The 27,283-nt window shown below is 45.1% G+C and overlaps 1 protein-coding gene across 2 annotated transcripts in view; it reads right to left on the bottom strand.

The window, feature by feature from the left end:
- Nucleotides 1-3,211: 3,211 nt before the first annotated feature.
- RNF185 (ring finger protein 185) overlaps nt 3,212-27,283 on the bottom strand; it is a 30,690-nt gene continuing 6,618 nt past the window's right edge. The window contains exons 1-7 of one of the 2 annotated variants that reach the window (XM_058531805.1): nt 19,705-19,803; nt 17,322-17,544; nt 14,413-14,431; nt 12,409-12,521; nt 10,947-11,001; nt 7,664-7,781; nt 3,212-5,685 (exon numbers count right to left, since the gene is read on the bottom strand). In XM_058531805.1, the coding sequence (XP_058387788.1) occupies nt 5,588-5,685; nt 7,664-7,781; nt 10,947-11,001; nt 12,409-12,521; nt 14,413-14,431; nt 17,322-17,497 (579 nt within the window). In that variant the 5' untranslated portion in view covers nt 17,498-17,544; nt 19,705-19,803 and the 3' untranslated portion in view covers nt 3,212-5,587. Of the gene's footprint in view, nt 5,686-7,663; nt 7,782-10,946; nt 11,002-12,408; nt 12,522-14,412; nt 14,432-17,321; nt 17,545-19,704; nt 19,804-27,283 lie in introns of those variants that run through there. The other variant, XM_058531806.1, reaches the window with a different exon arrangement.

The following is a 27,283-nucleotide window of genomic DNA, read 5'->3' as shown; positions in this document are numbered from 1 at the left end:
GGGCAGGGATTTTATTTACCCTACACAGGGAAAGAGGTTACACTTTATTTTCCCAGACACCCAGGCACCGGCAGCCTTGGAATCAAAACCTCTGGGTGTCTTGCCCCACAGCAAGACTCTCTCTCATTCCACTTCTTTTTTTTTTTGTAAAGATTTTATTTTTTTCTCCCCAAAGCCCCAGTAGATAGTTGTATGTCATAGCTGCACATCCTTTTAGTTGCTGTATGTGGGACTCGGCCTCAGGATGGACGGAGAAGTGGTGCCTCGGTGCGCGCCCGGGATCCGAACCCTGGCCACCAGCATCGGAGCGCGCGCACTTAACCACCAAGCCACGGGGCCGGCCCGTCTCATTCCACTTCTTTCCCACCTCCAGCCTCATGGTCTTCACCAGCAGGGAGTGGGGGGATAACCAGCTCCCCAAAGTTCCTCTCAGGGAAGTTCAGGTAACTGAGAAATTCCAGTTGAAATGTAAAGGAAGAGAACAGCAATCTGTAGAAATGATATAACCAAGAGATCTTCTCATTATGGACCCAAAGAACATTCCAAAATCACTTGGGAACTCAAGGGGGACTTCTGGAGGGCAGAAAAGGCTTGGGCAGGGAGAAGACCTACTGGGTTTCTAGCACCCAAGCCACGTGTCCACAGGTTTGATTATCTGACCCTGGCTTGCTCAGTCCTTGAGGCCAGATCCTGCTGACAGACTCACAGCCAACTTTTTGGGTCTACAGAAATGAGAACCAGAACACTGAAAACCACCCTAAGGTTCAGGCTCTGCGGGAGGTTGAGTTCTCCTGAGGGAACTGGTCTACTGGTCCCCAGCCAGACCTTCCCAGTGTCACTTCCACTTGCTTCAAACTGAGCCAGTCTCTGGCCTCTAGTCTCTCCCCTCCCTGAATCATTCCACCTAAGATGGACTGATTAATCTTCCAAAATTATATTTCTGTCACCTCTCTGCTCAAAAACCAATAGCTCCCCATTGCCTAGAAAAAAAGGCCAAACCAGGCCCTCATGAGCTCTCACCTGCAGCCCTCTCTTCCTTCTCCCTTCACTCCAGTACTCTGCTTTTTCCTGAACACACTCTGCCCTTGTACCACTCTGCCATTCTTACAACCACCAGCACCCCCGCCCCACGATATTCTCTGTAATTTTGTTGCCCCACTCTGCCAGAAGTGTAGTCTTGTTTCTAAACTTTTTTGTGTGTGAGGAAGATTAGCCCTGAGCTAACATCCAATGCCAATCCTCCTCTTTTTGCCAAGGAAGATTGGCCCTTGGCTAACAGCTGTGCCCATCTTCCTCTACTTTATGTGGGACGCTGCCACAGCATGGCTTGACAAGCGGTGTGTCAGTGCGTGCCCGGGATCCGAACCAAGGGCTGCTGCAGCAGAGTGCACACACTTAACTGCTACGCCACGGGGCCAGCCCCTTGTTTCCAAACTCTTAACACATTGTTGTCTTCAATTATATCATTTTGCAACCCCTATGAATTAATCTAAATCTGTACTGTCCAATACAGTAGCCAATAGCCATGTGTGGCTGTTTCAATTAAAATGACATAGAACTAAAAATTCAGTTCCTCAGTTCACTAGCCACATTTCATGTGCTTGATAGCCACATGTAGCTAGTGGCTACTGTGTGGGACACTGCAGACAGAGACCATCTCCACCACTGCAGACAACTCTGTTGGACAGTGCTGTTCTAGACAATGATCAGTAAGGGCTGCTAACATCACAGAGAGGGACTACCATACATTATGTGCCTCCTGATATGATGCAACAACAAGTATCACTACCACTTATGACATAGTCTTACCCAAAAAAAAAAAAAAAAAGCCTGAATCTGGCAAAGCCTCTAGATCTAACAACCAATTTTCAGGAAACACAAGATTAAGAAGAGCTTGTTAAATAACACCACAGTGATGCAAACAGCAAAACTGAAGCTGTGGGAAACTCAACAGGGCAAATGACCTGGTTTCTCTAACAGATAAAGTGCAAGGGGAAGGAAAGAGATGGAAGAGGAACCTACGGATATAACAGACGTGGAAGACACCCAATAACAATGTGTGGGTCTGATTGGATCTCAATTCAGACAAACTGTACAAAAAGTTATGAGACAACTAGGAAAATCTGAGCAGTGACTGGATATGTGATAACATTAAGGAATTATCATTAATTTTTTAAGGTACATAAACTAGTATTTTGGTTATGTTTAAAAAAATCCTTATTGAGAATATTGAAATACTTAATAGACGACATATGACTAGAATTAGTTTCAAAATGGTCCAGGCAGGGGAGAAGGAGCAGTATGAGGGTGAGGATGAAACAGGACTGGACCCAAGTGGATGGTTATTGGGGTTAGGCAATTGGTAGGTGGATGCTTTATTTTCTTATTCTACTTCTGTGTATGTTTTGTTTTCCATTGGAAACAAAAACTCTGTTCTTTTCTTACTGGGCTCATGCGTTCCTGGAGCTCCCTTATCTTTGCATTTCCTGCTACAGTTATCCCTCGGTATCTGTGGGGGGTTGGTTCCAGCACCCCTGCAGGTACCAAAATCCACAGATGCTCAAGTCCCTTACTGGGCCCTCTGTATCCATGGACGAGGAACCTGCAGATAAGGAGGGCCAACTGTATATCTTGGCGCTATGCAACTTCATAACAATTAGGTCAAAGTGCAAGAAGAAGAAAAAAGCTCCTTTCAGAGGAATGATCTGTAGCTCTGGTGTGCTCGGGAACCTGAGGCTGGGCCAGGTTTGTAACCTCACCACCTTCCAACTCACACTCCGCCACTAAGGAAGCTCCGGAAGTAGCACACCCTCTGCTCCAGGTAGAGAGCTTGGTGGGGGGCCACCTGCCTGTCGCGGAACATGCGGAGAGATGCAGACACTGCATAGCCTGTGATTGTCCTCAAGGCCCTGATAGGCCACAAGCTAAGCTCCGTCATAGCAGCTTGCAAACTGAGGAATTCTATGCACTTGTGAGGACCAGGGCTGCCTGTCAGACAGGTCAAACCTTGGGCAAGGCTGTGTATGAAGCCAGGACTCCAGCCTATGCTTCTCATCTCTAATTATCGATGGCTGTCTGAAAACTTTCATCCTCAATGTGACATTCCCAAGGATGCAGAGGTGCCTCCTAAAGGCCAGACCAGTGTGACTACTCCCCAACCCATTCACCACCACCCCCATGACGCAGACAAGAAGTTCACAGCTCACAGTAATGTAAAACCATTTGTTTAATTCTAAATCAAATCACTTTCACAACAGTGAAAATTAGTGACTGGTCAAGGTGTGTCACTGTACATGGTATCATTTTCTGACTGTGGCTAGGACCTGGTCCTAATCCACAAAGGTGGCAGAAAGGGGATGGAGGCCAAGAACATAGAAAACACACACAAAAGAAAGGACAACTGCCTTGGCAGAGGGGCAAGGTGGTGAGCCTGCAGAGGGATGGTGCAAAGGTGGCTCCCTGTCGGGGCTGGGCCAGCAGTCCCAAGTCGGCTCTCCTGCCCCAGCTCCTGGAGGAGGATGAGGGGGGACCTATAAGGTTCAAAATCAAACGGCACATGGCCAACCTGGCTTTGCTAACAGGTTCCTGGGATGCCTTTGCTGGTGGTGCACTCCTGGGCTCACTCCATTCCGTTAGAGTCAGAGGGATTTGTCTTCCTATCCACAACCCTTCTTGAACCTTTCTTCTGGGACCATCTGACTGAAGTCCTGTCTCCCACCACTAGGTGGAGCAACTCCACTGAGGGATTCCACCAATCCTCTTGAGCTGAGAATAGCCAGGGGCCCCTCCGACTCTGGGGATTTCCAAAAGGTAATAAAAAGAGCACTCTTAAGTGGGTGCCCCCAAGAATGTTTAAAATCCATCAGGCACATTGTAAAGCTGGTGGCTTATTCCTACCAAATGAATTCGGCAAACGAACCACCTATTCAATACTTATATTTTGTCTGTTTAAACACTGAACTCTGGCATTGACAGGTACAAAGGGGAAGGGGTGGAGCTGTGGAGAAGGCAGGAGGGCTTCCCTCATCTTCCTTAATGTCTTGGTTTTCACACACTATGCAGAGCCATATTTGGAAAAAAGCACTAAGTGGGGCTTTCTACCACTTGTTGGCTATTGCTGGGGGTAAGCCAGGAGCAGTGTGGACTGGAGAGGCCCCCAGAAGAAGTCCATCTTCCCCCACTCTCCAGGTCTCCTGGAAGAAGCTGGATTTCTAGGAAGAGAAATCTGACCAGCAAAGTGAGAACCATTCCACCAAGTGAACTGTCCTCCTACCTGGCACCACACTCTTTCAATCAGATTTAGAGGAAGAAGCTTGTGAAGTTGAAAAACAAATCACAGGCTTAGGAAGAATGATTTCTCCTGGAAATTTCCACAGGAAGACCTTATCAAATTATCATGTTGAGGCTCCCCAGGCTCTGCTGCCTGGCTTTTACAAATCATCAGGGATTGCCTGCTTTGGAGTCACATGCTTCCCTGATTTTAGAATACACACAAGGAGTTTTCAGGGGAATCCATTAAGCCATACCAAAATCAGGGTCACATGCTGGTCTCCCCCTTGCCTGCCTCTTCATTAAGAACAATTTAGCTTCTGAGGAGGGTCGTCTTCAACATGCAGCTGGACTGACTTGACAAAGCCCCCAGTTTCCTTTGGTTGAGTCTAGGAGAGGATTCACCCAGAGCTTCTGCAGCCTTGGGGACAGGGCTGCTTATACAGTTGTTCCTGCATCAGGGCTCTGAATCCCACCAGAGGCCCAACTGCAGGTCTTTCCTGACGTGCAGCAGTCAGTCCCGGCTTCAGCAGTAGTCTAGGCTGTGTGCCCTCTAGCAGAAAGGCGGATGCACAAAGTTTTGGGGGGGAAGCTGATGGGAAATCTGAGAGTGAAGCCACATGTCTCCAGGGATAATCTACTCCAGGAAACCAGGAGGTCATTCAAGCCAATCTCTGGAGTCAGACACTGAGCACAGCCCAGAGCCAATAAAAGATCTTTGGGTCTTTGGTGAATTCATGAAGTGACTCCAGCTTCAGCTGCTACAATTATGATCTTTATAGGACAGCAATTTCTTGCATTTCTGCTGAAGAGGAGGAGGAGGAAATAGGACAGAGCAGCACTGGGACCTGGAAGGGGAACCTCTCTGTATGAGGAGCCCCAGCGATTTCGGAGGCCATTTACCAAGGGGTATTTAAAGAGATGAAAGAAAGTACTATTTCGTTCATCTCTTGGTTTTTGTAGTATCAAACTCAGGTGAAACTGTACTGTCAGTTTCGCTCTTTCTGCCTCTTCCCTGTGCAGAGTCAGGACCTGCTGAGCTGGCTGGAACAGGATTTCATGGTGTAACCCATGAGAGATGACTCAATGCTGAGGACTGAGGTTATAGCAGGGTTTTTACAGAAGTGGCCACATTCTAGGGTCCTCGACAACTGGTCTTGAGTCCGAAAGCTCTGATGGAGAAGCAAAACTCCTTGATGTGTTACTGACCCCACTGATTCCAGGGGTCAGGATTAGCCAGGAAGCCAAACATCAAGAGTGGGGGTGGTGTGTCACCAGCTCAGAGGCCCTGCCATGGTTGTAGGCTGGGAGCCCAGCATTAGGCAATCAGGAGCCAGAACATGATCACCAGGGCCACAAACAGGAAGAGGCGTGACAGGAACTGCTCGTCCACATACTGGGGTGTTCCAGGGACAGCTGGAGAGACAGGAGGGAGAAGAGAGACTGTGAGAACTCTGCAACTGTGCACACTGCCCATTTGGGCCAGAAGTCGAAAGCACGAATGTTCATCTCTTTACAACAGAATCCTGCACTCTAAAAAGATTTCCAAACCCCGAATAATATCAGGCAAAACAAAATTGGAATTATGAAAATACGTGGAATAATATAACAAGGAAGACAAGGTCTCCAATTTATCCTAAGAAGGTTTGGCCTGCAGGTGCAAATAAAACAGGAAACTCTTAGAGGAAATAATAAAAGAAAAGCTACTGTTTGTTAAACATCTTCTGTGTGCTAAGTATTCTGTACACCCATTATTGCTTGGTGGGTATTATTATTCCCATTTTGTGTGAGAAGAAACTGAAGCACAGGCAGGAAGTGACCTGCCCAAGAGCACGAGGTTCATGAGTTAGTGGCAGAGCTCCACAGTCGCGTGCTCAGCCTCTCTGCACATGGCCTCTCGAGTCACGGAGTCTCTGGATTCTGGTACTGTTGAGCCGGGAGAAGTCTTGGAGAGCCCCACACAGAGTGCCTTCCTTTTCCAGAGTGCCTTCCTTTTCCAGAGGAGAGAACTAGGGCCAAGACAGGCAAAATGATTTGTCTCCTCCACCACCTAGCAAACTAGGGGCAGAAGTAGGCTGAGAAGCTGGGTCTCTACTCCTCTCTGGTTTGAGAAAAGCTGCTATGTAGAGGCCCCTGTCTTGACTTTGGGGGAAAGAGAATAAGAGAATCCACATCCAGGATGGGCAAATTGTACCAAACATGACAAGGGAAAACTGTCTGTGATTGTGGCAGGGAGATAAAGTGATCCAGAGTCCAAGCCTGGCTGTGGAACTCTTTACCTGGGGGAACCCAGGGTGAGCTCTGGACCAGGCTGGAGGGAAGCACGCTACCAGGCAAGTTCCTGCTGCCTCCACGGGGCCCTGTTGCTCCTTCACAGCAGAGCACGCCCTGCCCTTTGGGGTCTCCTTCCTCTGAGAAAACAACATGTGAACAGAGGAGAAACCTTTGAGGTGGATGACGTAAGGAAGGGCATTCCCAAGATCTCCGAGTGCTGCACTATTCCCAGTTAGGTGCTCTGAGAGATTCATGCAGGCAGGCAGTCAACAGAGACTTACTGATTGTCCGCTATGTGTCATGCACCAGGGTGGGGGAGGGGGACAACTGGGATGACCCAGGAGTAGACGTCTATCCCTAGAGTATAAGCTCCTCGCCAGGAACCACACACTGGTCCCTTCTGTACTCCATACTGTGCCCAGCACACAAGGCTCCAATGAGTACAAGCAGAGCTCAACTGACCTTGGCACCTTGGCAGACTCCATGGGAAAGATCTTGGCCTGGGTGTCAGATTGTGATATAGTATATAAGGTACCCACCTCACCGTCCTGCTCTACACAGAATGCAGCTGGCACCCTCAAGCTGGTTGGAAGGAGAAAGGTGGCAGAAGGTGGCAGACCTAAGCAGGGTTCCCAAAGGGATGGGGCTTGGGACCAGCCCCACGTGTGTCCTGAGGGAAGCTGGACAGAGAACGGAGTAACCCTGACTTCTGGAGGGTCGCCTTATCCCTCCCTGCCCACAAATGGTCAAAGTAGGGGGTACATGCACAGGACTAGGCTTTTCCTCAGCTGGGTATCATTTATACTTTTTCATTTTATAGGCATGGCGTATGTCTTGGGAAACATTACTGAGCATTTTCTGATTTGTAAACTGAGCTAATCACACACCTATCTCACAGGCTTGTCGTGAGGATCCCCTGAATTTATAAGGGCAAGCGCTGTGAACGTGCCTAATACTTGGTAAGTGCGTGACATCATTAGCATAACTAACAGTAATCTGAAACGAGTTCAGCACATTTTGAAAAGGCTGATTGTCCAAGCAGTGACAATTATCTGTAACCTTTATACTGCCAAATTCCAAGGAAGCTTCAAGCAGGATTATGAAGGAATTAGGATCTTACCTGGAGGAGGCCGCCCATCGTTTATGTTAAATGCTGTGGCAAAAATCCCAAAGGGAAATGCCCCAATTCCAAAAGACATCTGGAAGCCACCATCCCCAAATCCAAATCCTTGAAATCCCTGCGTGGAAGAAATGCAATTATGAAGAAGAACAAGCAGGTTTCTCTTGCACCTGTCAAACACGTCACCTTCAATGTGGCATCCGTCTCTCCTCCCTACTCTCTGCCACCTGTTTCCAAGGGGGGACATCTTTTCTTGCCATTTAGACCCCAAAGCAGAGGATACCGGTGGTCCCTCTGCCCTTCTAGCTTTCAAGGGGTCCCAGCTAAGGAGCTGTAAATGCCAGAAAGGACTGGCACTGACCCAAAGTAAAACACTGCTGATGCAAATCAGGGTTCTTAGAGCTCCAGGTTCTTTCCCAGAGTCCCACACCAGCCAGTAAAATTTTCTACATACTTTGTGACAGCAAAATTGGCAATAACTCCTAAACCCAATTACAAGGGAATGTCAGAACACGTTATTGGGTTATTGGTAACAGCAAAAAAGTGGAACCCTAATTAACCAACAATGGGGGTCAAGATCAAAATTTTGATACATGCTCTCTAAGGACCATTACACACTGACTATGCAGCAACCCAGAAAAACTCTTGTTACCAAGTTATCAGACAAAACTGAATGCTATGGTCACAAGTGCATGACAATATGTAGGTATGTGGACAAGATATACATAAGTATTTTCCCTTAAAATTTTCTTTTAATATTGTTACCAAGAATTTTAAAAATTTTAATTTTTTTCTGATTACAAAAGTATCCATGCTTGTTATAAGAAATTCATACATCATAGGAATAACTGACATAGAAAGTTAGAGGTCTCCTTATTTACCCTCCATTTCAGTGGCCCCTCCCCACCAAGAACCACTGTTAGTGGTTTGGTGTACCATCCTCAGATTTTTCCCCTGTATGTGTTCTACACTGCATCATCTTTCACACAAGAAGATTCACTAGGAATCATAATATTGTGAATAAGTAACTCCCATTCTCTAAGTGTTAACTCTGTGCTAGGCACCATGTTAAGCACAGGAGGATACTCTAATTGCATTTAATTCTTACATTAGCACCAACCACATTTTACAGATGACCAAACTGAGGCTCAGAGAGGTGAAATAACTTGACCAAGTTCACATAGCTAGTAAGGGGTAGCGTTTAGATCTAAAACTAGGTCAAGATGATCCAGACTCATGCTCTTAATTAAAAAATAAGAAGAAAAAATATTGGGCCAACTATTCTCCACAAAGAGCTGACTGGCTTTCACTTGTGAGTCTTTTGCAAGTCATGAAAGTGGCTGCTCCCTAACCCATACTGAGCAGCCTGGCATCCAGCTCTGAATTTCTTACTGCGTGGCACCACCTATAAAGCCTAACAGCTGATTTAATAAGAGGGCAAACCTACAGGGAAGGAAACAACCAGTTTCCATCTCCTCAGTGCAGAAATGCCTCCTACTCAGACCAGCATGGTTGAGTCTGAGAGCTCCTGGGACCGAGGCCGCCCTACCCAGGAAGGTGCAATTGTTTCATCAGGAACCACCACTTCATTTAGGGCAATCCTGAGGATTGAGCCCACAGCATCCCTTCTAGCAACACCTATACAATCGCACAAGTCCTCATATTTGGTGGGTGTATGTTCCCAGGGCAGAGAAGGCAAAAAGCATCACTGACGACTGCAGGAGCTCATAAATGCTAGAGGTGTGCACTGCAGTTATCAAGGCCAGGGCCTCTGACTTCCTGGGGCCTCTGATTTCTGGGTTAGAAGCTAATACTCTGTTGGGAACTAGAACTTGGGAAGGTTAAAGTAGTGTTGCCTGGTTGTCAAGAGCAGGGACTTCATACCAGCCAGATCTGGGTTTCAGCCTTGTCTGTGTGGCCCTGGACAAGTCACTTCACCTATCTAGGCCTCAGTTTCCTCTTCTGTTAAATGGGTTGATGTGAGGCTTAAATGAGATTGTGCATATAAAGCCCTTAACATATAATTCTTTGAATATAATAATCTTTCAACCAGTGTTCACTGCTATTATTATTAAGGGTAATCTGGAGAAGAAAACCACAATTTCTATCAAGATCCCTAACTCAATAATCCTACTCCTGGGAATCCTAAGGAAATGCCATAATTCAAATAAGAAAATAGAAATACGTGCAAAAATGGTCACTATAGCGTTATTTACAACAGCAAAATCTGGAAGCAACTAATTATAATGCAAACCCAAATTATAATGCACCAAAATTCAATGGAATAAATACCAGCCTTTAAAAATAATAAAGAGGACACTACAGAGCATCATGGAAAATACTGCCAAAATTAAATTTTAAAGAAGCAAACAGAATGGTGATGGCTACATAAAACTACATACACATACGCTACAGATGAAGAGAAGATGGGGAAACGAAAATATATTTGTTTTGGGATTCTGGTAATGTGGGTAAATATTTTGCTTTTAAAATTTCTTTAATAGTTTAACAAAAAAAATTTTTAAAGACTAACGTGATTTAAACGTGCAAATTTTTTGAGCTGGTAATTCTACTTCTAAGAATTTATTCTAATAAAATAATTGTTAACCTGCTCAAAATTTATCTGTAAGTTCATCAGATTATTTTTAAAATAGAAAAAAGAAAAGGAAGCAGCTAAACGTCCAACAAAGAATCAAATAAATTAAGTCCATACATCTGCACACTAAACAACCATTAAATAAAATATTACTGACATGTAAAATCTCAAGATATATTGTTGAAAATCTCTCCCTCTGAGAATGTAAACTGCGTAAGGGCAGCAATCTTTGCTATGTGCGTTGAAATGTCACTAGCGCCTAGAATGATGCCCACCACACATAAGGCACTTAACACAGAATGAATAGTTTTAAAAGAAGGTTACAAAACAGCAGCCAAACATTGTTAAAAAAAAAAAATATATATATATATATATATATGTATGTATGTATACAGCCACATGTATCTATAAAATGCATCCATAAATAGATCTATAAAATTTGCATGTGTGTATAGGTAATTATAGAAAAATAGAAAAGAAAATAGACCAAAATGTTTCCAGTGGTTATCTCTGGATGGTGTGATTATAAGTGATTTTTTCTCCTCACTAAATCTCCTCACTTCCTTTCTGTATTTTACAAGTTTTCCTTTACTTTTACAAATCAAGGAGAAAAAGAGTAGGGCCAAGAGGGAAACTTCTAAAGTTCATGGGCTCATTTCTAGAAACTTTTCCTAGAATTCTCCTCACCCCTCTGTTCTCCGGCTCTGGCCTCTGTCCTTGAGGACGGGGAGGGGTCTTCTCTCTGAAACAGAAACGGTGTAAAATAAGTCTATTACAAAATGCTTTGAGCTGCTCCCTGAGTGGACTGGGAGCTCTTCAGCAACATGGTCAGGGCCACAGACCCCTTTCCTGCCCAGCAAGTGAACTTCTATCAAATTAAACCAAATACTTACTCTTTGTTCTACTTGCAATTGTTTTTCCCTACTGTATAGAAAACTGGGGAGAAACTCAGCCTGTTACAAGTTGTTCCTCAGATTGCACTCAGCCTACTCCTCTCAGAGAGCCTGACCCAGGCTGGTTACGAATGCCAGCCAGACACCTTCCCTGGACCTACGTGATATATGACGTCAAAAATCCCAAATCCAAACTGAAACAGAGGATGGCCTGTCAGTAGAGAGGGCCGAGATTCAGGGTTTCTCTGATCTGCCCCTACTAACTTCAGCTTTACCTCCCATTACTCTTGGGCAAGTACTCTACACTATTCTTTTTGCCTCTGAGTTCTAGCCCCTTCCATCACTCCTCGCACAAATACTGGACTGAGGTCTTTTTATCTATCAGGCACTAAACAGGATGCTACCAATATTGACTGATGACAGATGCTACTCTTGAAGCATCCATGGTTTAAAGGAGGCCACAACCAATCACAATACAGTGTGGGACGGGATTTCTTTAATAAAGGTATTGACTAAATGGGGTGAGAGCAACTAATGTGAGGAAGAAGGGCCACTTCATGGAGGTAGCTTTAGGGCTGCTCATAAAGATGAGTAGAAGTTAAAGGAGGAGAAGGGGGTTGAGCAGGACTGGGGAGGGCCAAAGAGGCAGACGTAAAACTAATACAAAGGCTCATGAACGTGAAAGGGTAAGTCCAACATGTCTGGGTACAGGGTATGCTGGGGTGGGGTGGAAGAAGGTAAGAGACGCTGCCAGGGAGTTCGAGGGTGTACGCGTGTGTGCACCAGACCACAAAGGGCTCTCAGTACTTGTGTTTGTAGAATGCTGGACCCACCCACACCTCCATTTCCAGAAATCTCAAACTTCACAAAGCCTCCTAGATCCCCTGTCCCCTCTTCCCCTTGTACTTTATAAATCACTGCTGTAACAACCCCGTTCCTTGCAGACTCTCCTTCTGGATAACCTACTTCTCAGGCTGCTCCTTCACATCACTTTGCACACTCACAGTTGTGATGATGTGTGCACTGCCTAGCACATTGCCTGCCTTCTGGCAGACAATCAGTGGATATCTGTATTACAGCCCAGCAAGTGGCAACTTGGCTCCCCTCTCCTTCTGGCTGACTCTCATCTGGATCCCAACTACCTGCCTCAAAACTGAGGGTCTGCACGCACCAAGGGTGAGGTGAGGGGGTGCTGAATGGAAATGAATTCACGTCCAAGGGGAGAAGTGGGTGTGAGAGCTGCCCCAAGGCCTCACCTGGGGTCCTGCTGCCCAGTGCTGCCCCTGCCATAGAGCGGGATGACCTTGTCTCGGCTGATGCCAGCTTTGCAAACTGGACACACCTGTCTGTTAGGTCTGGTCTCCAACCACTGCAAGCAGGAGAGAAAAACGCATGAATGGCACAAGCCTACCACAGAGCAGTCAGTCAGAGCCACCAGAACAACACGGACCAGAGAGCTCAAACTGGAAATACCAGTCCCAGCAGCGAACACTTCAAGGAACCCAACTCTGATTCCTGCTACTCGCACTCAAATATTTACTAGCGGTGGAATCAAAACTGCCTTTAAATATCATGATAATTAAACAGGCTTCTTCATGCTTCAGCTCTCTCGGGGTTCCCAGCAATACAGCAGGAAGGAAGTGTAAGCCTGGAGCTGTGTCAAGGGGTCTGACAGACCCAGCCTCAGTTTAGGCTGTGGGTGCAAGTATAACGAACTTTAAATCTCCACCTTTCCTGACAGATCAATTGTACTAGCCTGGCAGTCAGATTTTTCTTTCTGTGATTCCTCATTTTTACAGCATTTCTTTAACAACTTTGTATCCCAGACATCAGAATCTGGACATAAGCTGACCATTTTCTGGTGATTTACTATGTGCTAAAGTATAGATTTTGCTCATTATCTAAATTCGCTTAGTGTTTTTTGTGTACTTTCATTGATTTTTGCATTCAATTATTTTTTTTTTTTTTATTTTTATTTATTTATTTTTTCCCCCAAAGCTCCAGTAGATAGTTGTATGTCATAGCTGCACAGCCTTCTAGTTGCTGTATATGGGACGCGGCCCCAGCATGGCCGGAGAAGCAGCGCGTCGGTGCGTGCCCAGGATCCGAACCCGGGCCGCCAGCAGCAGAGCGCGCGCACCTAACCACCAAGCCATGGGGCCGGCCCAATTATTTCTTTCAATATTAAAAACACCAAAATCCTGTTTTGGGTTTCCCAGGCCCTTGCACTGGTTATTTTAAAAACATTTTGTTTAACTTTCTTAAAAACAAAATAAAAATGATAAAAACATGTTACCTGGAGTGTCTTTGTAGACATTAAATAATATTTTCTCAACATTTATCTTAAAACATAAACCACATCTTTAGACCCAATGCTATAAAGTTTATTACATAAGTGTGAATCTAGGACTTCAGGGCCAAGGAGAAGGCAGCATTTAATGATTTTACAAAAGCTCCAAAACTTATGCGTTCTGTGTGCTTTATAAATTTACAGCAGACATGTTCCACCAGGTTCCACGGGGGTCAGAATGCATAGCCCTGAACACAGCAGGAACTCCTCTCTCGTTTCCCTTGCTTCTTTCTCCCATCCAGATTCTGAGGCTCTAGCGGTCTGGAACTTCTGTCCCCCCACTACATTCCTAAGCCACCTACTAGTGTGGGGCTCTACTGCCAACAACCGTGGAGACAGTAAGCTTGCAGTGATTATTCACAGTCAATTGTGAATGCCAGGCCCTGCTCTGTTGCACCAAGCAGGCGCCTGGGTCTTAGTGAATACTTACTAACTGGTTTTCATAATAATCTAAAGCTGGGAAAACAGACATTTTTTCCTCTCACAAAAGCTCTTTGTTGAGTCCAAAAAAATTTCCCCTCAACATTTTTAAGACCTTTAAGGGTAGGGGAGATTGGTGACATGATAGGAGGTACTTTTTATAGAGGCATAATCTCAAAAATAAAAACCTAACATATTATCAAATCCAATGCAATTTACAAATGAGGAAGTGAGACCCAGAGAGGTGGTGGCCTGCCAAGGCCACAAAGCCATCGGTAGCAGAGTCAGGACCATCCCAGGTACCACAGTGACCCGTTATTTCATCAAGTGCCTGTCAGTGGGCAGGTGTATGAAGAGGGTCAGGGGGAAAGCAAGCAAATGAGCCCACAAGCAGGGGAGATTGCAGTTTCTGACAGCAGTCTCCTGAGACAAGGGGTGTCTTGTGCAACCACAGCTGATGAAAGACAAAGTAAAAGGAAATGCATCTTACCTGATGTAAACATGGCCAACTGCCAGAGTCCCCAAGGCAACCAGGCATCAAGGAGAAAGAGAAAGGGGGAAAAAATGCTTTTATTAGCAGAAACACGGATGGGTCGGGGTGGGGGCAGAAAAATGGGAAAATAGGATCAAACTGTGGAGCACTGTAACCCCACTGAGGGTCTGAGGAGATCACTGGTGTCAGAAATTAGAAAAGACTGGGCTAAAAATCACAGGAAAAATGAGGCAATGGAGACAAGACCCTCATCTCCATCCCTGGGATCTCACTGCTTGTGAAGACCCCAAGTTCCAGAACATCCCAGACCCAGCTTCTCTACAAGTCAACCTTTGAGGGGTCATGGCCTCTGGAAGAATCCAATAAAAGCTAAGGACCCCCTGTGCAGAAAACTTCATGGGGGCATTCTCACGCACACATGCGCAGGCACACACACGTGTACTATTTTAGACTCAATTTCAGTGGGTTCATAGCCTCTTCAGGCTCAGATCCCGTTTAAGAAAATCTTCAGGCTGTCCTCAGCATTGACAGTTCTGCTGGCAGAAAAGTAGCTTAAAAGTTCAAGTGTACTGTAAAAACATCTTTAAGTAATGGAAAGGATGGGGATACTACTTGGCAGAAAGGGCTACCTAGGGCTACCTTTGGCTTAATGAGTTACACTACAGAGGTTGTTGCCCAATCTCTCATTTTTCAAATGAGGAAACCAAACTCAGAAACACGAAAGGACTTGCCTACGGCACCAGGACTAAAAAATAAGTCTCTGGACTTTCAGTTTATTGTCCCATCTATCACCCAGCACTGGGTGCAAAAAATGACATTTACAGAATTCAAGGAAAAGTTACTCTAACTCCAGATTTTTTTACTTTTCTCTCTCCATTCATTCAACTAACAAATATCTACTGCATACCTACTGTGTGCCATGACAGTGGAAAAGGTGGACATGGTTTCTGTCCTTCACATAACGTGTTTCCCCTAGTTGAGTAAAATTTGAACTCGGAAGATAATTCTTTTCCCAATTCCTGAACCACAGTTTAGCCTCACAATCCAGATACACAATCTCCCTGGACATAACAGACACCTGCCATCTGACTCCGACATCAACCTTGCAACATCATTCCAAACTGAGTGAAGGGCACTCCAAATCATGGCAGATCGCCACTGGCAACTTCCCTCAAAGGCTGTGGGGGCGAAGTTGAGGTGACCTTCCCTCAGGGGAAAGTTCAGAATTATAACAAAGATGGTGATTACTTCCATTTATTAAGCAACTACTCTGTGCCAGGCTGTGGATGAATAGCTTTTCATTTGTTAATGTCACCGGATGGTCACATTAACCTACAAGAGAGTGCAACCATCTCCATTTTACAGATGAGGAAACTGAGGTACAGAGAAGCTAGAGGATTTGCCCACGGACAAACCACTCCAACTGGAAGCATCTGTTTCATTTTAGAGTCTGTGTTCTTTCCAATGATACCTTGACTTAATTCTTAATTTTGTCACTCATTGCAAGTTCTGGTTTTCTGATACCCCAATTATAAAACTGGAGTATCTCCAATTGCTAGGAGAGGGCTGATGAGAACAGTTTCTGCATAAAACAATGATTAGGGCAAGAGACCTCCAGAACAAAAATCTCTGCCCCATTCTATTCATTCACCAGTAAATTTATGTTTTTCATTGTTGTCAGCCTAAACTCCCTTAACAGATCTTTTTTTTTTTTTTGTGAGGAAGATCAGCCCCGAGCTAACATCCATGCTAATCCTCCTCTTTTTGCTGTGGAAGACCGGCTCTGAGCTAACATCTATTGCCAATCCTCCTTTTCTTCCCCCAAAGCCCCAGTAGATAGTTCTATGTCATAGTTGCACATCCTTCTAGTTGCTGTACGTGGGACGCGGCCTCAGCATGGCCGGAGAAGCGGTGCATCGGTGCGCGCCCGGTATCCGAACCCAGGCCGCCAGTAGCGGAGCGCGTGCACTTAACCACTAAGCCACAGGGCCGGCCCCCTAAACTCCCTTAAATATTGCTTAAATGACCCTTTCTTCATACCCACTGCCCTGCTCAAAAATATTCAATAGCTCAATGTCTTACTCAGTCAAATCTGGGTTTGATAATCTGGCCCAATCCTCCCTTAACCCTTCTTGTTTCCAAACACTCTCTAGCCCAGAGTGCCCATTCAGGGTGCTATTCCAGGTATACAGTAGCCTCAGGGTCTCAGACAAACCAAACAGTGCATATGCCTGTCCCTAGAAATTGCCTGCTGTGAGGTGGCACACACTTTTTGCCTTAGCTGGCATTCTCGTCCCTCTAGTTACCCCAATTTACCCCCCAGGTACAGCTCAAAATCAAGAGAAAAAACAGTAAAATCTCAACCTTCACTCAGATCCTCAGAGCCAGGAAAGGTTTCTGTAACTGAGGCAGGAATGGACACTGACTAAAATATAGTAACAATTATTAGGATCATATGCTAAGTGCTCGTCTAAGCCTTTTACATATTTCAAGTCATTTTATGCTCACAAATGACCCTATAAAATGAAGTGGAGTGTGTGTAAGGGAAGTGGCAGAGTCAGGACTCAGAGCAAGGCAGTTGGGCTCCACAGTCCTTGCTCATAACCACTCTGCTATACCGCCTGTTTGCTCAGCACAGCAGGTGGCGTGTGGTAGGTGCTCACTAAATGGTGAGTGTTATTACTTTAGAGATGGGGGTATGGAGCCCAGGTGGGGACAGGATTTGCCCGAGGTCACTCAGCTCATCAGCAGCAGTGCTGCGATGAGAACCCAGGTCTCCTGCATTGGGCCTGTGAGTCTATCAGGACCCAAAGTGGGTGGGAAACCTTCTGCTCCAAAGCTGTCCAGGGCCACAAGCTTTCTAAACTTGGCAGGGTGTCCTCTGGGGCAGTGGCAGGGGTACTGACCAGAAGAGGTGGCCGCACAGGCTGATGACGGCGTCCTTGGCTGTGTCCAGGCAGATGTTGCACTCGAAGGTGCTGTCTTGCCCTCCACTCTCACCAGCGCCATTGCTGCTGCCGCTGGGCCCCCCTGCACTGGAGTTCTCGGGGGACGCAGAGGCCGAGGGCCCCTTGCTTGCCATCCTTGGCTGTCAGCAAACTCTGAGTTAAGATTCTCCCCAGGAAAATCCTATAAGACAGAAAGTCCTTGATTGCCCATTTCTGCAGCACACTCCCTCCAGCCTCCATGTCAATACCCCCATCTTCTCTTAGCTCCAGAAGTTCAGATTACGACTGAACCCCTAAGTAGACACCCCAGAGGCTGCAGAGGACGACAGTTGTGAGGCACTACCCAGAGAGCAATGACTCAGAAACTTCCTATGAACATGGCCCAGAATGTACACACAAATACACAAAATACACAAATACAGAGCAGCCTACAGATGGCTTCCATAGGAAGTGGGACCCTGTCTCACTGTCTTTACATTCTCCCAGGGTAACCACCCCAGGGGATATATACATGCTCAACCAAATTCAACATGCACAGACTGTCCTCTAACTTTGAACGGCCTCTATATTGGCAAGTGAATCTGCTCAGGCCAGAAGGTTGTGACTGGTATACGCCAGAATATAAAGAGAACCCTGTAACTCTGAAAGGTTAAGAAGCTAAGAAAGGGGCTGGCCCAGTGACAGAATGATTAAGTTCATGCATTACGCTTCGGCAGCCTGGGGTTTGCAAGTTCAGATCCTGGGCACAGACCTACTCACCGCTCATCAAGCCATGCTGAGGTGGCATCCCACATAGAAGAGCTACAACTCTACAACTATGATACACAACTATGTACTGGGGCTTTGGGGAGAAAAAAGAAAAAAGAGGCAGACTGGCAACAGATGTTAGCACAGGGATAATCTTCCTCAAAAAAAAAAAAAAAAGAAAGAAAGAAAAAAAAAAGAAGCTAAGAAGGAACAGAAAGGTCATCGGGTCCACTGTTTTCCACACTACAATCCTCTGCATTCCTCCTTCTGCCAGGTTAGAATACCATCCACCTTATTTTCTCTAAATCTATCAACTTTTTAGCCTCAATACATTGAGGAGGCTACGGTCCGGCCTGGTGGCGCAGCAGTTAAGTGCGCACACCAGCGCACCACTTGTCTAGCCATGCTGTGGCGGCATCCCACATATAAAGTAGAGGAAGATGGGCACAGTTGTTAGCCCAGGGCCAATCTTCCTCAGCAAAAAGAGGAGGATTAGCATTGGATGTTAGCTCAGGGCAAATCTTCCTCACAAAAAATTTAAAAAATTAAAAAAAAAAAAAGAGGAGGCCATGTCACTGCTGAAAATAGAAAACCAGCGTTACTTACCATAAGTGAAAGATAAATATAAATGTAATGAAGGAAAATCTTTTATCCTCATACCACCTGAAATCGTCTGGCACACTCATACCATGCTTCGGGCAAACCTGATCTGGTCCAATCTCTTTAGGAAACTGCGGCCCACAACCTCTCAGCTAGCTAGCTGACTAATGTAGAGCTGAGACTGGGACTCATGACACCTAGTTTGTATTCCAACTACCGTACCACCACAGTTCAAGCTGGCCACCAAATGCTGAGAGAAATGGACCATTATTCACTACAACCTCCAAATCAAAGAACTCACCAGGGATTGAACAAGACAGACAAGACCAACACCAAAGGATACTCAGAAATTCTGGGTGCAGATTAAGAGTCTGTCAAGATCCTGATCTTGCCACCCTCGCCATCTCAGAAATTCCAAGTAGAAAATGCTGGCTGGCTACCAGAGTCAGAGAACCGGCAGGTTGGATGCTGGCCTCAGTTGAGCCTCCAGCTTGCTAGGTGGTTTTGGGAACCTCCCTTCTCCTCTCCGGGTCACAGTTTGCTCATCTGTAAACTGAGGCATTGGACTACATGGTCTCCTAGATGACCCTTTCCAGCTCTGAGACTGCACCACTCCAGGTCACCTCACCCACTCTCTGCAAAACAGGCGCCCCACCACAAGTCTGGAACTCACCGTGGGAGCACCAGAAGACCACCCTGATTTCAGCTTTCAAAGTACAAGGAGTTAAGCACCAAAAAGGCACGATCCTCTCAGACCAAGAAGACTTCCTATACACCACGGACTCAGAAATCTGGACTCACGAGCATCCCTCACCATGACAGCAGCTCAGTGACTTGAGCAGGGAGAGGAGGCCGGCTCACCACCACTTTTTCACTCAGTTACATCATTTTACATAATGTCCCAGAAGGGCAGCTAGCTGCTGGCAGCACCAGTGCCTTGCTGGCCTCGGCTCTAAGACCTTCCCCGTGACCTAGGGCTTCCTCCTTTCCATACCTATCTGCTCTCTTCTTCGTAGGATGAAGCCTGCTTTTAAGGGCCACATTATGGCCTTTCTTTGTCATTCCAGCTCATGTACCCGAGACACGTGTGTTTCTTAAAAAAACAAAACAAAAAAACAAAAAACTTTTAAAATCAAGGACTATGTGTACAGATGTGGAAAGACAACCATAAAGTCAGGTTCCCTGATCGATCTTAATGACAGTCTTCTGATGTGATGCAATAGGAAATACACAGCACCAACAATGAAGCATTCTCATCTTAAAACAGCCCTGAATCAAGTTTCTTTTTTTTTTTTTAATAATTTTATTTATTTATTTATTTTTCCCCCAAAGCCCCAGTAGATAGTTCTATGTCATAGTTGCACACCCTTCTAGTTGGTGTATGTGGGACGCGGTCTCAGCATGGCCAGAGAAGCGGTGTGTCGGTGCGCACCCGGGATCCGAACCCGCGCCTGCCAGCAGCGGAGTGCGCGCACTTAACCGCTAAGCCACAGGGCCGGCCCCCCGAATCAAGTTTCTCAAACAAATTACCCATTTACAGAAAATATAGGGCACAGATGCACATGTTAACTCCAGGAGGATGCAATCAGTAAATCCACAATGTAGGACTTTCTACAGGACACATAACCCAAGTTCTCCAAAAAATAAATAGCATGGGCAGGGTGTAGAGTTATAGATTGAGACTTGAGACAAACTAAGTACTGGCAGTGTGTGGATCTCACTGGAACCAGATTCAAACAAATCAACTGCAAAAAGACACTTGTGAGATGACTGATAAAAATTAGATGTAGCCTGGATATTAGCTGGTATTAAGGAACTGTTAATTTTGTTGAGTATGATAATGGTATTGTGTAATATTTTTAAAAAATTCTCATCTGCTAGAATTACATATTTAAGTATTTATGAAGGAATGATAAGATGTTTGGAACCTGCTTTAAAATACTCCAGGGGGACAAGTGAAAGTGGAGAGAAAAGATGAAATAACAACAGAGAAGTTGATGTTTGTTGGAGCTGGATGATGAACGGGGGCTCACTGTATTATTTTTTTGCGTGTGCTTGTAAATTTCCATAATAAAAGGTATGAACTTATTTGGGTTAAAACAAATCACATATATAAATGTGTATATATGTACACACACACACACACACAGAAAATGTCTAGAAGGCACACACTAAACTATCAGTAGTTATTTCTGGGATTATGAGGGCTGGGGAACTTTGAATTTTATATTCTTATCCTGCTTTAATGTTTTACGACAAACAGGTATTACTTTCACAAAAACATTTTTAATAAAGGAAATTGTAAAATGTATGTATAATATTTGTTACAATAATGAATATAAATATTAGAAAATGTCTTTAAAAACGTTGAAGAACATACCAAACTGTTAATAGTGATTATTTCTGTATTGGTGGGGCTTAGAGGTAGTGTCTTATACTTTCTAAGTCCTCCCCATTTACAAAACTGACATTTTTCCATGTATTAATTTTGAAATCAGACAAAAGAGTGACAGTTCTTTCTAAAAAAATTTCCCCAATGTTTCAGCTTTCTCCAATCCTGAAAAGCTCCAAGTTCAAGTCCTGGATCCATCACTGACTAACCATGTGGCTCTGGGTAGATACCCTGATGCTTCCATTTCTTTTCCCACCTGAAAAGTGAGAGTATCATACCTCCTACAGGGCTGCTAAGGTGGCCCTATGAGATAACACAGTGGCCTGGAGGGCCCACCAAGGTAGGAGGGGGCTGTTGCTGCTGGGGAGGCTTACATACATGCCACTTACCCTGGTCCACTGCCCTTTCCACTCCTTGGACCCAACAAGGCTCTGCATGGCGCATACTCCTACACTAAGGCATAAGGAGACAGTCAGCGTCAAGGTAGGTGTCGGAGTGGGAATGGTCAGGGGACAGTAACATGTTAGCTCACAGTTTGCAGGGAGTAGCAGCCTTGCAGCAGGCCAGGCACTGCGACAGGCCTGTAAGTCCCAACTCTAGGCAGACCACATCACTCTCATTCTAATTCTTAGTAGACTGAGCATGTGGTTCCTACCCGAGCTCTAGAGCCTCATCCTGGTAGGCACTCAAATACTTGTTGAGTGAGTGCAGGCATGCATGACTGGTTTTGGTCAACTTCCAGGCTGGCTGCTCACAAACCTCTCTTTGCGACATATCCTGCTCCCCAGAGCCGCACACCCATACCTGGAGCCTTTCCCCCTCACCTCCTCCTTACCCTCATGCACCGGAACCTCACCACAACAAGGCAGCATGGCAGAGACGAGCAGCCTTCCCTGGGGACTGTCCATGGAGTATGTACAGAACAACAGCATGTGGCCACAGCCTCACGGGCCCAGCAGAGCTGGGATAGTGGCTCAGAGGACAGAGGGCCCTGGTTGGCTCAGGAACTGGACAGAGTAAAAGGGAAGCAGGCCTTGAGCATGCCTGAGTTGCCATCCTACTAAAATTTTCTCCTGGTCCTTATAGGGCCTATGGACTTGAACCTGACCACATAGCAACCTCGTTGTGGCTGGTTCTGTGCCCGTCCCTACCCTGACAATTCTTCACTCCTGATTTGAAGCCACTTTCTAGTTTTCCAAGCACATTTACATCTATTACCACTTCTGACCTGCACTCCATTTTACAGATGAGGACATCAGGCCAGGGAGGTTACAGGACTTGTCCAAGGCCAGGCCATCATATAGTGCTAAATTCAGACTTTCCAACACAACATCAGCACTCTTTTCACTCTTACATGTTACCCCTTTAACATGCAGCTTTATAAAATTAAATACCTTGTGTTTGTTTTCCCTCAAATTCATCACGCAATGCTGTAACCTCTGTGTTCTTTGAAGTGAGTGCAAAGCAAACTCAACACTCATCCATTTGTGTATTCAATCAACAGATCTCCAGTACGAAACTACATTCGAGGCCTGGGGCTACCAAATGGTGGTGGTGGGGGGGGTGTGTAACAAAGAAGAGTAAGGCCAAGTTGAGGCTCTGGAGTCTAAATAGGACCTAAGGAAGTCACATGGATAATTTTAAGAGTTCTTAACAAGGGGCTCCATCAAACTTGTTTGTTTTTCCTAAACAGGGCACCCTCCCAGAGATCTGGTTCTTGGACCCCCTCAGCAATTTAAATAGGATCTGGATCTGGATAGGGCCCAAGAATCTATATTTTTAAATATGTGTCCCCACCTTCCATTCCAGACGATTCTCTGATGAAGAGTTTTGGAAACCTAGCTCTTGAACAGGGGAGAACTCTACCAAAAGCACAAAGCAATACAGCACAGCACAGATTTTGGGAGAGACAGTAACCTCAGGGCCCGTCCTTCAGAATACACAACCCCCAGCTACAGCCCACAAGGACTACAGAGAGGTCAGATAACCTTAGGGGGTGGAGAACAAGTCTGCTGAGATCTCAGATCAGCTAGCACCTTGTCCATCCAGGACAGAGCTGACCATTTAAGAAACAAGTTCAAACCTAGTTTTGAAAAACATTCCTAAATTTGAAATGTCCAGGGTGACACATGTTGCTGGGACTAAGGCAGATCTGCCGTACTTATCCCTTAGCAGGGCAGAGTCGGGAAGCTGAAGTTGACTGACCCAACACCCTCACTCCTATTACCTTCCCAGAGATGCCAGCCCACCTCACAGGAACCGAGCAAGGAAAAGAACACAAGAGCTGCATATCCCTTGTAGGAACCACCAGAGTACTCAACCTCATGAAGAAATCTCTTTGTAGCATTCTTGTGATCAATTATCAGGTTCTAGAGAACTACAGGTATTCATAATCTGCCTTCTCTGCTTCTTTAAGAATTCCTGAACCAGGGCGTACAGAGGCATCTAGAAATGTTAATCCTAGTTATGAAGATCACGAATTTGGGTGATAAACAACTGGCATGGTCCAAGAGGGGACTCAGCACAGGTCTTGTTCCTCTGGGCACATGCTTGTGCAGAGGGAAGCTTTCTGCCAGGAACCGTAGTGTGCCTGAGCCTGTCTGTGCTGCTCATGAGGCTGCTGCTGCACCACATGTAGGCAGAGATGGGACCCGCAATCCAAGAGTGTCTACATCACATTCACAGAAGGCTGGAGTGGGAAGAAATCTGAGTAAGATGACTGGAACACACAGAAACTAGGCTCTAAAATTTTAGAGTCTAAACGCAGGTTAGGTCCCTAGGCTAGCTCACAGAGGCCTGGCCCTCAAATACAAGACCAAGGGCATGAATGGCCTTTCAGGTCCAGAAGGACAGAGAAGACCAGCCTCTCTTCAACACGGTTGCACTGGTCTTTTTTTCTGGTACCCTCTAATCTCCCTATGTGTTCAACCAACCTCTCTCTTACCTTCAAAGATTTATTAAAGATCCTATTTGCCAGGCATTCAGGATACAGAGAGAAAGGATTTCAGTCTAAAGTGAGACACAGACAAGTAAATCAATAAGGCAGCCCAGTGTGCTGGATGCTGACAGAGGTGTGTACAGAGTGTGTGAGGGCAGGGCACGCTGGGGAGGACATAGACACAGCACACGGGACAAGTGGACAATTCACTGTGCCAAGTTCAGTGTGGCTGGAGCCCAGAGCACATATAAGGGTGGCAGGGCAGCAAGGGCTGGGACTGAGGCAGGAAGAAAGGCCTTAGAGTCCTCGTGCCCTTCATCTTTGAATGAGGATTCTAGGGTCAGCTGTTTCTACTTTTTCACATTTTCTTCCACTACTTCTGAATCAAAACGGTTTTTTATTTTTTAAGCTTCAATGCTTTTTCTTAAAGCTTACCAGGTGTCACAAGAAAGGATGAAGTAAGATTTGAACTACACCTGACACAAGCTTTTAAGGATCATCCAACCGGCTGCCTTTTGTCATCCCTTACATCACTGTCTTAAAACGTTCCTTAACATTTTATGGACTTTCGTCCTTAAAAACTAGCATGGCACAGAGGAGTTTGATGGTTTTGGGTTCAAATCTCAGCTCTGCCACTTACTCTGTGACTTCAGACATTATTTTCTCTCTAAGCCTTTGTCTTACTCATATGCAAAAGGGGGACTATTACCTTCCTCACAGGATAGTTTTAAGGATTAAAGAGTTAAAACAGTAAGGGACTAGCACAGTGCTTGGACATAGTTAAGTGCTCAAGAAATGTTCATCCCCTCTCCACTGTGAGGTCTCTCACAGAGTACCCTGAAGGTGTACTGCTTCTCTATATTTCCCACAGAGCTATGCAATCAGCAGGTACTTGGTTAATTTGCTGAATGAATGAGTCACAACTTCCCTGTCTGAACAAGCATCGTTCCTTGAAGGCACTGTAGGTGAGACATCAGAACTGTGTACAAGGAAATCCAGAATGGGACACACACAGTTTGATCCAGGCAAAATCAGATTTTCCCCCAAGGTGTTAAAATCATGAGGCACTTGTTATTTTTATTATCACTATGAATAACATCAGCTAACACTCTGCTCAGTCCTTTACATGAATTGTATCATTTAATCTTTACAGCCTGCCTTTGATTTAAACACTACTATTCCATCGTTAGCATTCCCTGGGATATTAGATTAAGGCTCAGAGTAGTTAGGTCACTTGCCTACGGTCACACAGCCAGTCAGAGGCAAAGCTTCCCAACTCCCAAGCCAATGTGCTTAACAGACAGTACCTCAGTGATCTGTTCGTGTGTCTTGTCTCCTCAAGCCCAGACCCAACTTCCATGTGCCTTACTCAGCCTAGGGCCAGGCACCTCAACGGCACCTCATAAATGTGTGTGGGTTGATGTATCTGATGCCCAGGAGTACTTAGAACTGTACAACTCAATAGGAATCAATTTAGCCAAATAAAGTTGTGGAAAATCAGCATCCTAAAAGAATAAGACATTCTTCAGTGATGTTTTCAGAACTGAACGTTACATAACTGTTTTAGAGTAATTTTTTTTAGGTAAGTATTGCCCAAAACTATTAAACAAATGAAAAGAAAGATCAGGGATCTGTAACTAGAAAAAGAATCGGATTTTCTCAAATTGGTACCCACCTCAATTAGGGATAATGACACTCACAGAGAGGATTAATTATTCACTTAACTGTCTATTACTCACTGTAGTTAAACACCTCCTAGAGCCACAAGCACAGTGCCTGACACACAGTAAATGTTCAATAAATGTATGTGAATGAATGATGGGGATTTGCCCATTTCAATTCAAACCAATATAACTGACTTAAGTACTGAATTAAAGAAAAGATTTCCAGATTGGTCAGCTCCCAGTTAAGGGCTGTGGATTTCTAGTACAATATAGTGAAAGGAACAATCTGGAGCCAGAGGACCTAGCCTGACACTCAGCTTTGCCACTCACTATACCAGGGTCCTTACCTGCAAATGGGGTAATTGTGCCTGCCCCCCCTTTGTTATCAGGAAAGTTTACAAAATGAGAGTTTTACTTTTGTTGTCATGCAGTCAGTAAATCCTTATTAATTCAGATTCCATAAAATTTCATTAATTCAGATTTTACCTGAGGTTGAGCTAAAGACCTACAAAATACTCTGAAGGTAGAATATAAAAAGAAAATGAATAAGATTGACAAGATTTAACTAATTACGAAGAAAACTTTCTAAGAGTTTAATAACATCCAGCATATACTTAACAAAACAACGATTTCACCTCTCCTTTCAATAGGAGGTCCCCAGGAGGACCATGAGGAGAGTATACATGAGACAGACCAACCATGGTTAAAAATAAACCCAAAATGAAACTTTTTTGAATAATCTATAATATTGATTTTTACAAATCAGGCTTGTGTCCCAAGCCACCTGACATTAATTGTCAGTGTAGTTTGGGAAACATTTACAGAATGCCAAGAACTCGGCTCAATGATAAATATAAATCAGACAAAGTTCTGGCTCCTGCCCTCAAGGAATCCATGATCTAGTCACAATTTAACTGCTGTTTTTTAAAGTGCCTCACACTGAGAAATGCCTCTGCAGAAATGGTAGTGTTAAAAAAAGCAAGTAATTTTCCTGGGCTTTTGCCAAGGATCCACTCCCATATTCAGAGAACTGTCCATCTTTAAAAACGCCTGCCATGCCTACATCACAAGGTGCTTCTGAGGAGCAACGCGAAGGACATTAAACAGTCAGGCGCTACACAGACTACCACAGAGTCAACCTGGTGACTGGCCCCAGGGTGAAATGGCAAGCCAGTCCCCTAGGCCATTTCCATAGAAGCAGGCATGGTCTGCTGCTTCTGATCTTTGCATGCTCTTAGGCCAGCTGGGGGACAAGGGCACCACCACTCAGTGGTGCTCTGCTCCCGCTGCTCAATGAAATGAAGAGATGGACTCAAGTCATCCGCAGCTGATGTGAAGAGTAGAGAAGTAGGGTCCACGGTAGCCATGCAGCAGTTAGGGCCAACTCTGATAAGCTGAGGCCAGGAGCTACTTGGTGGCTTCTTCCCTACTTTAAAAACTATATTTCTGGCAATGATTTCCTGGATATGACACCAAAGGAACAGGTAACAACAACAACAAAAAAGACATATTCGACTTTATGAAAATTTTTAAATTTTGTGCATCAAAGGACACTATCAACAGAGTAAAAAGGCAACAG

This window comes from Diceros bicornis, chromosome 35, assembly GCF_020826845.1.
Source record: "Diceros bicornis minor isolate mBicDic1 chromosome 35, mDicBic1.mat.cur, whole genome shotgun sequence".
Classification (NCBI taxonomy): Eukaryota; Metazoa; Chordata; class Mammalia; order Perissodactyla; family Rhinocerotidae; genus Diceros; species Diceros bicornis.
The sequence above is the reverse complement of the archived record's forward strand: the minus strand, read 5'-3'. Positions and strand labels throughout refer to the sequence as shown.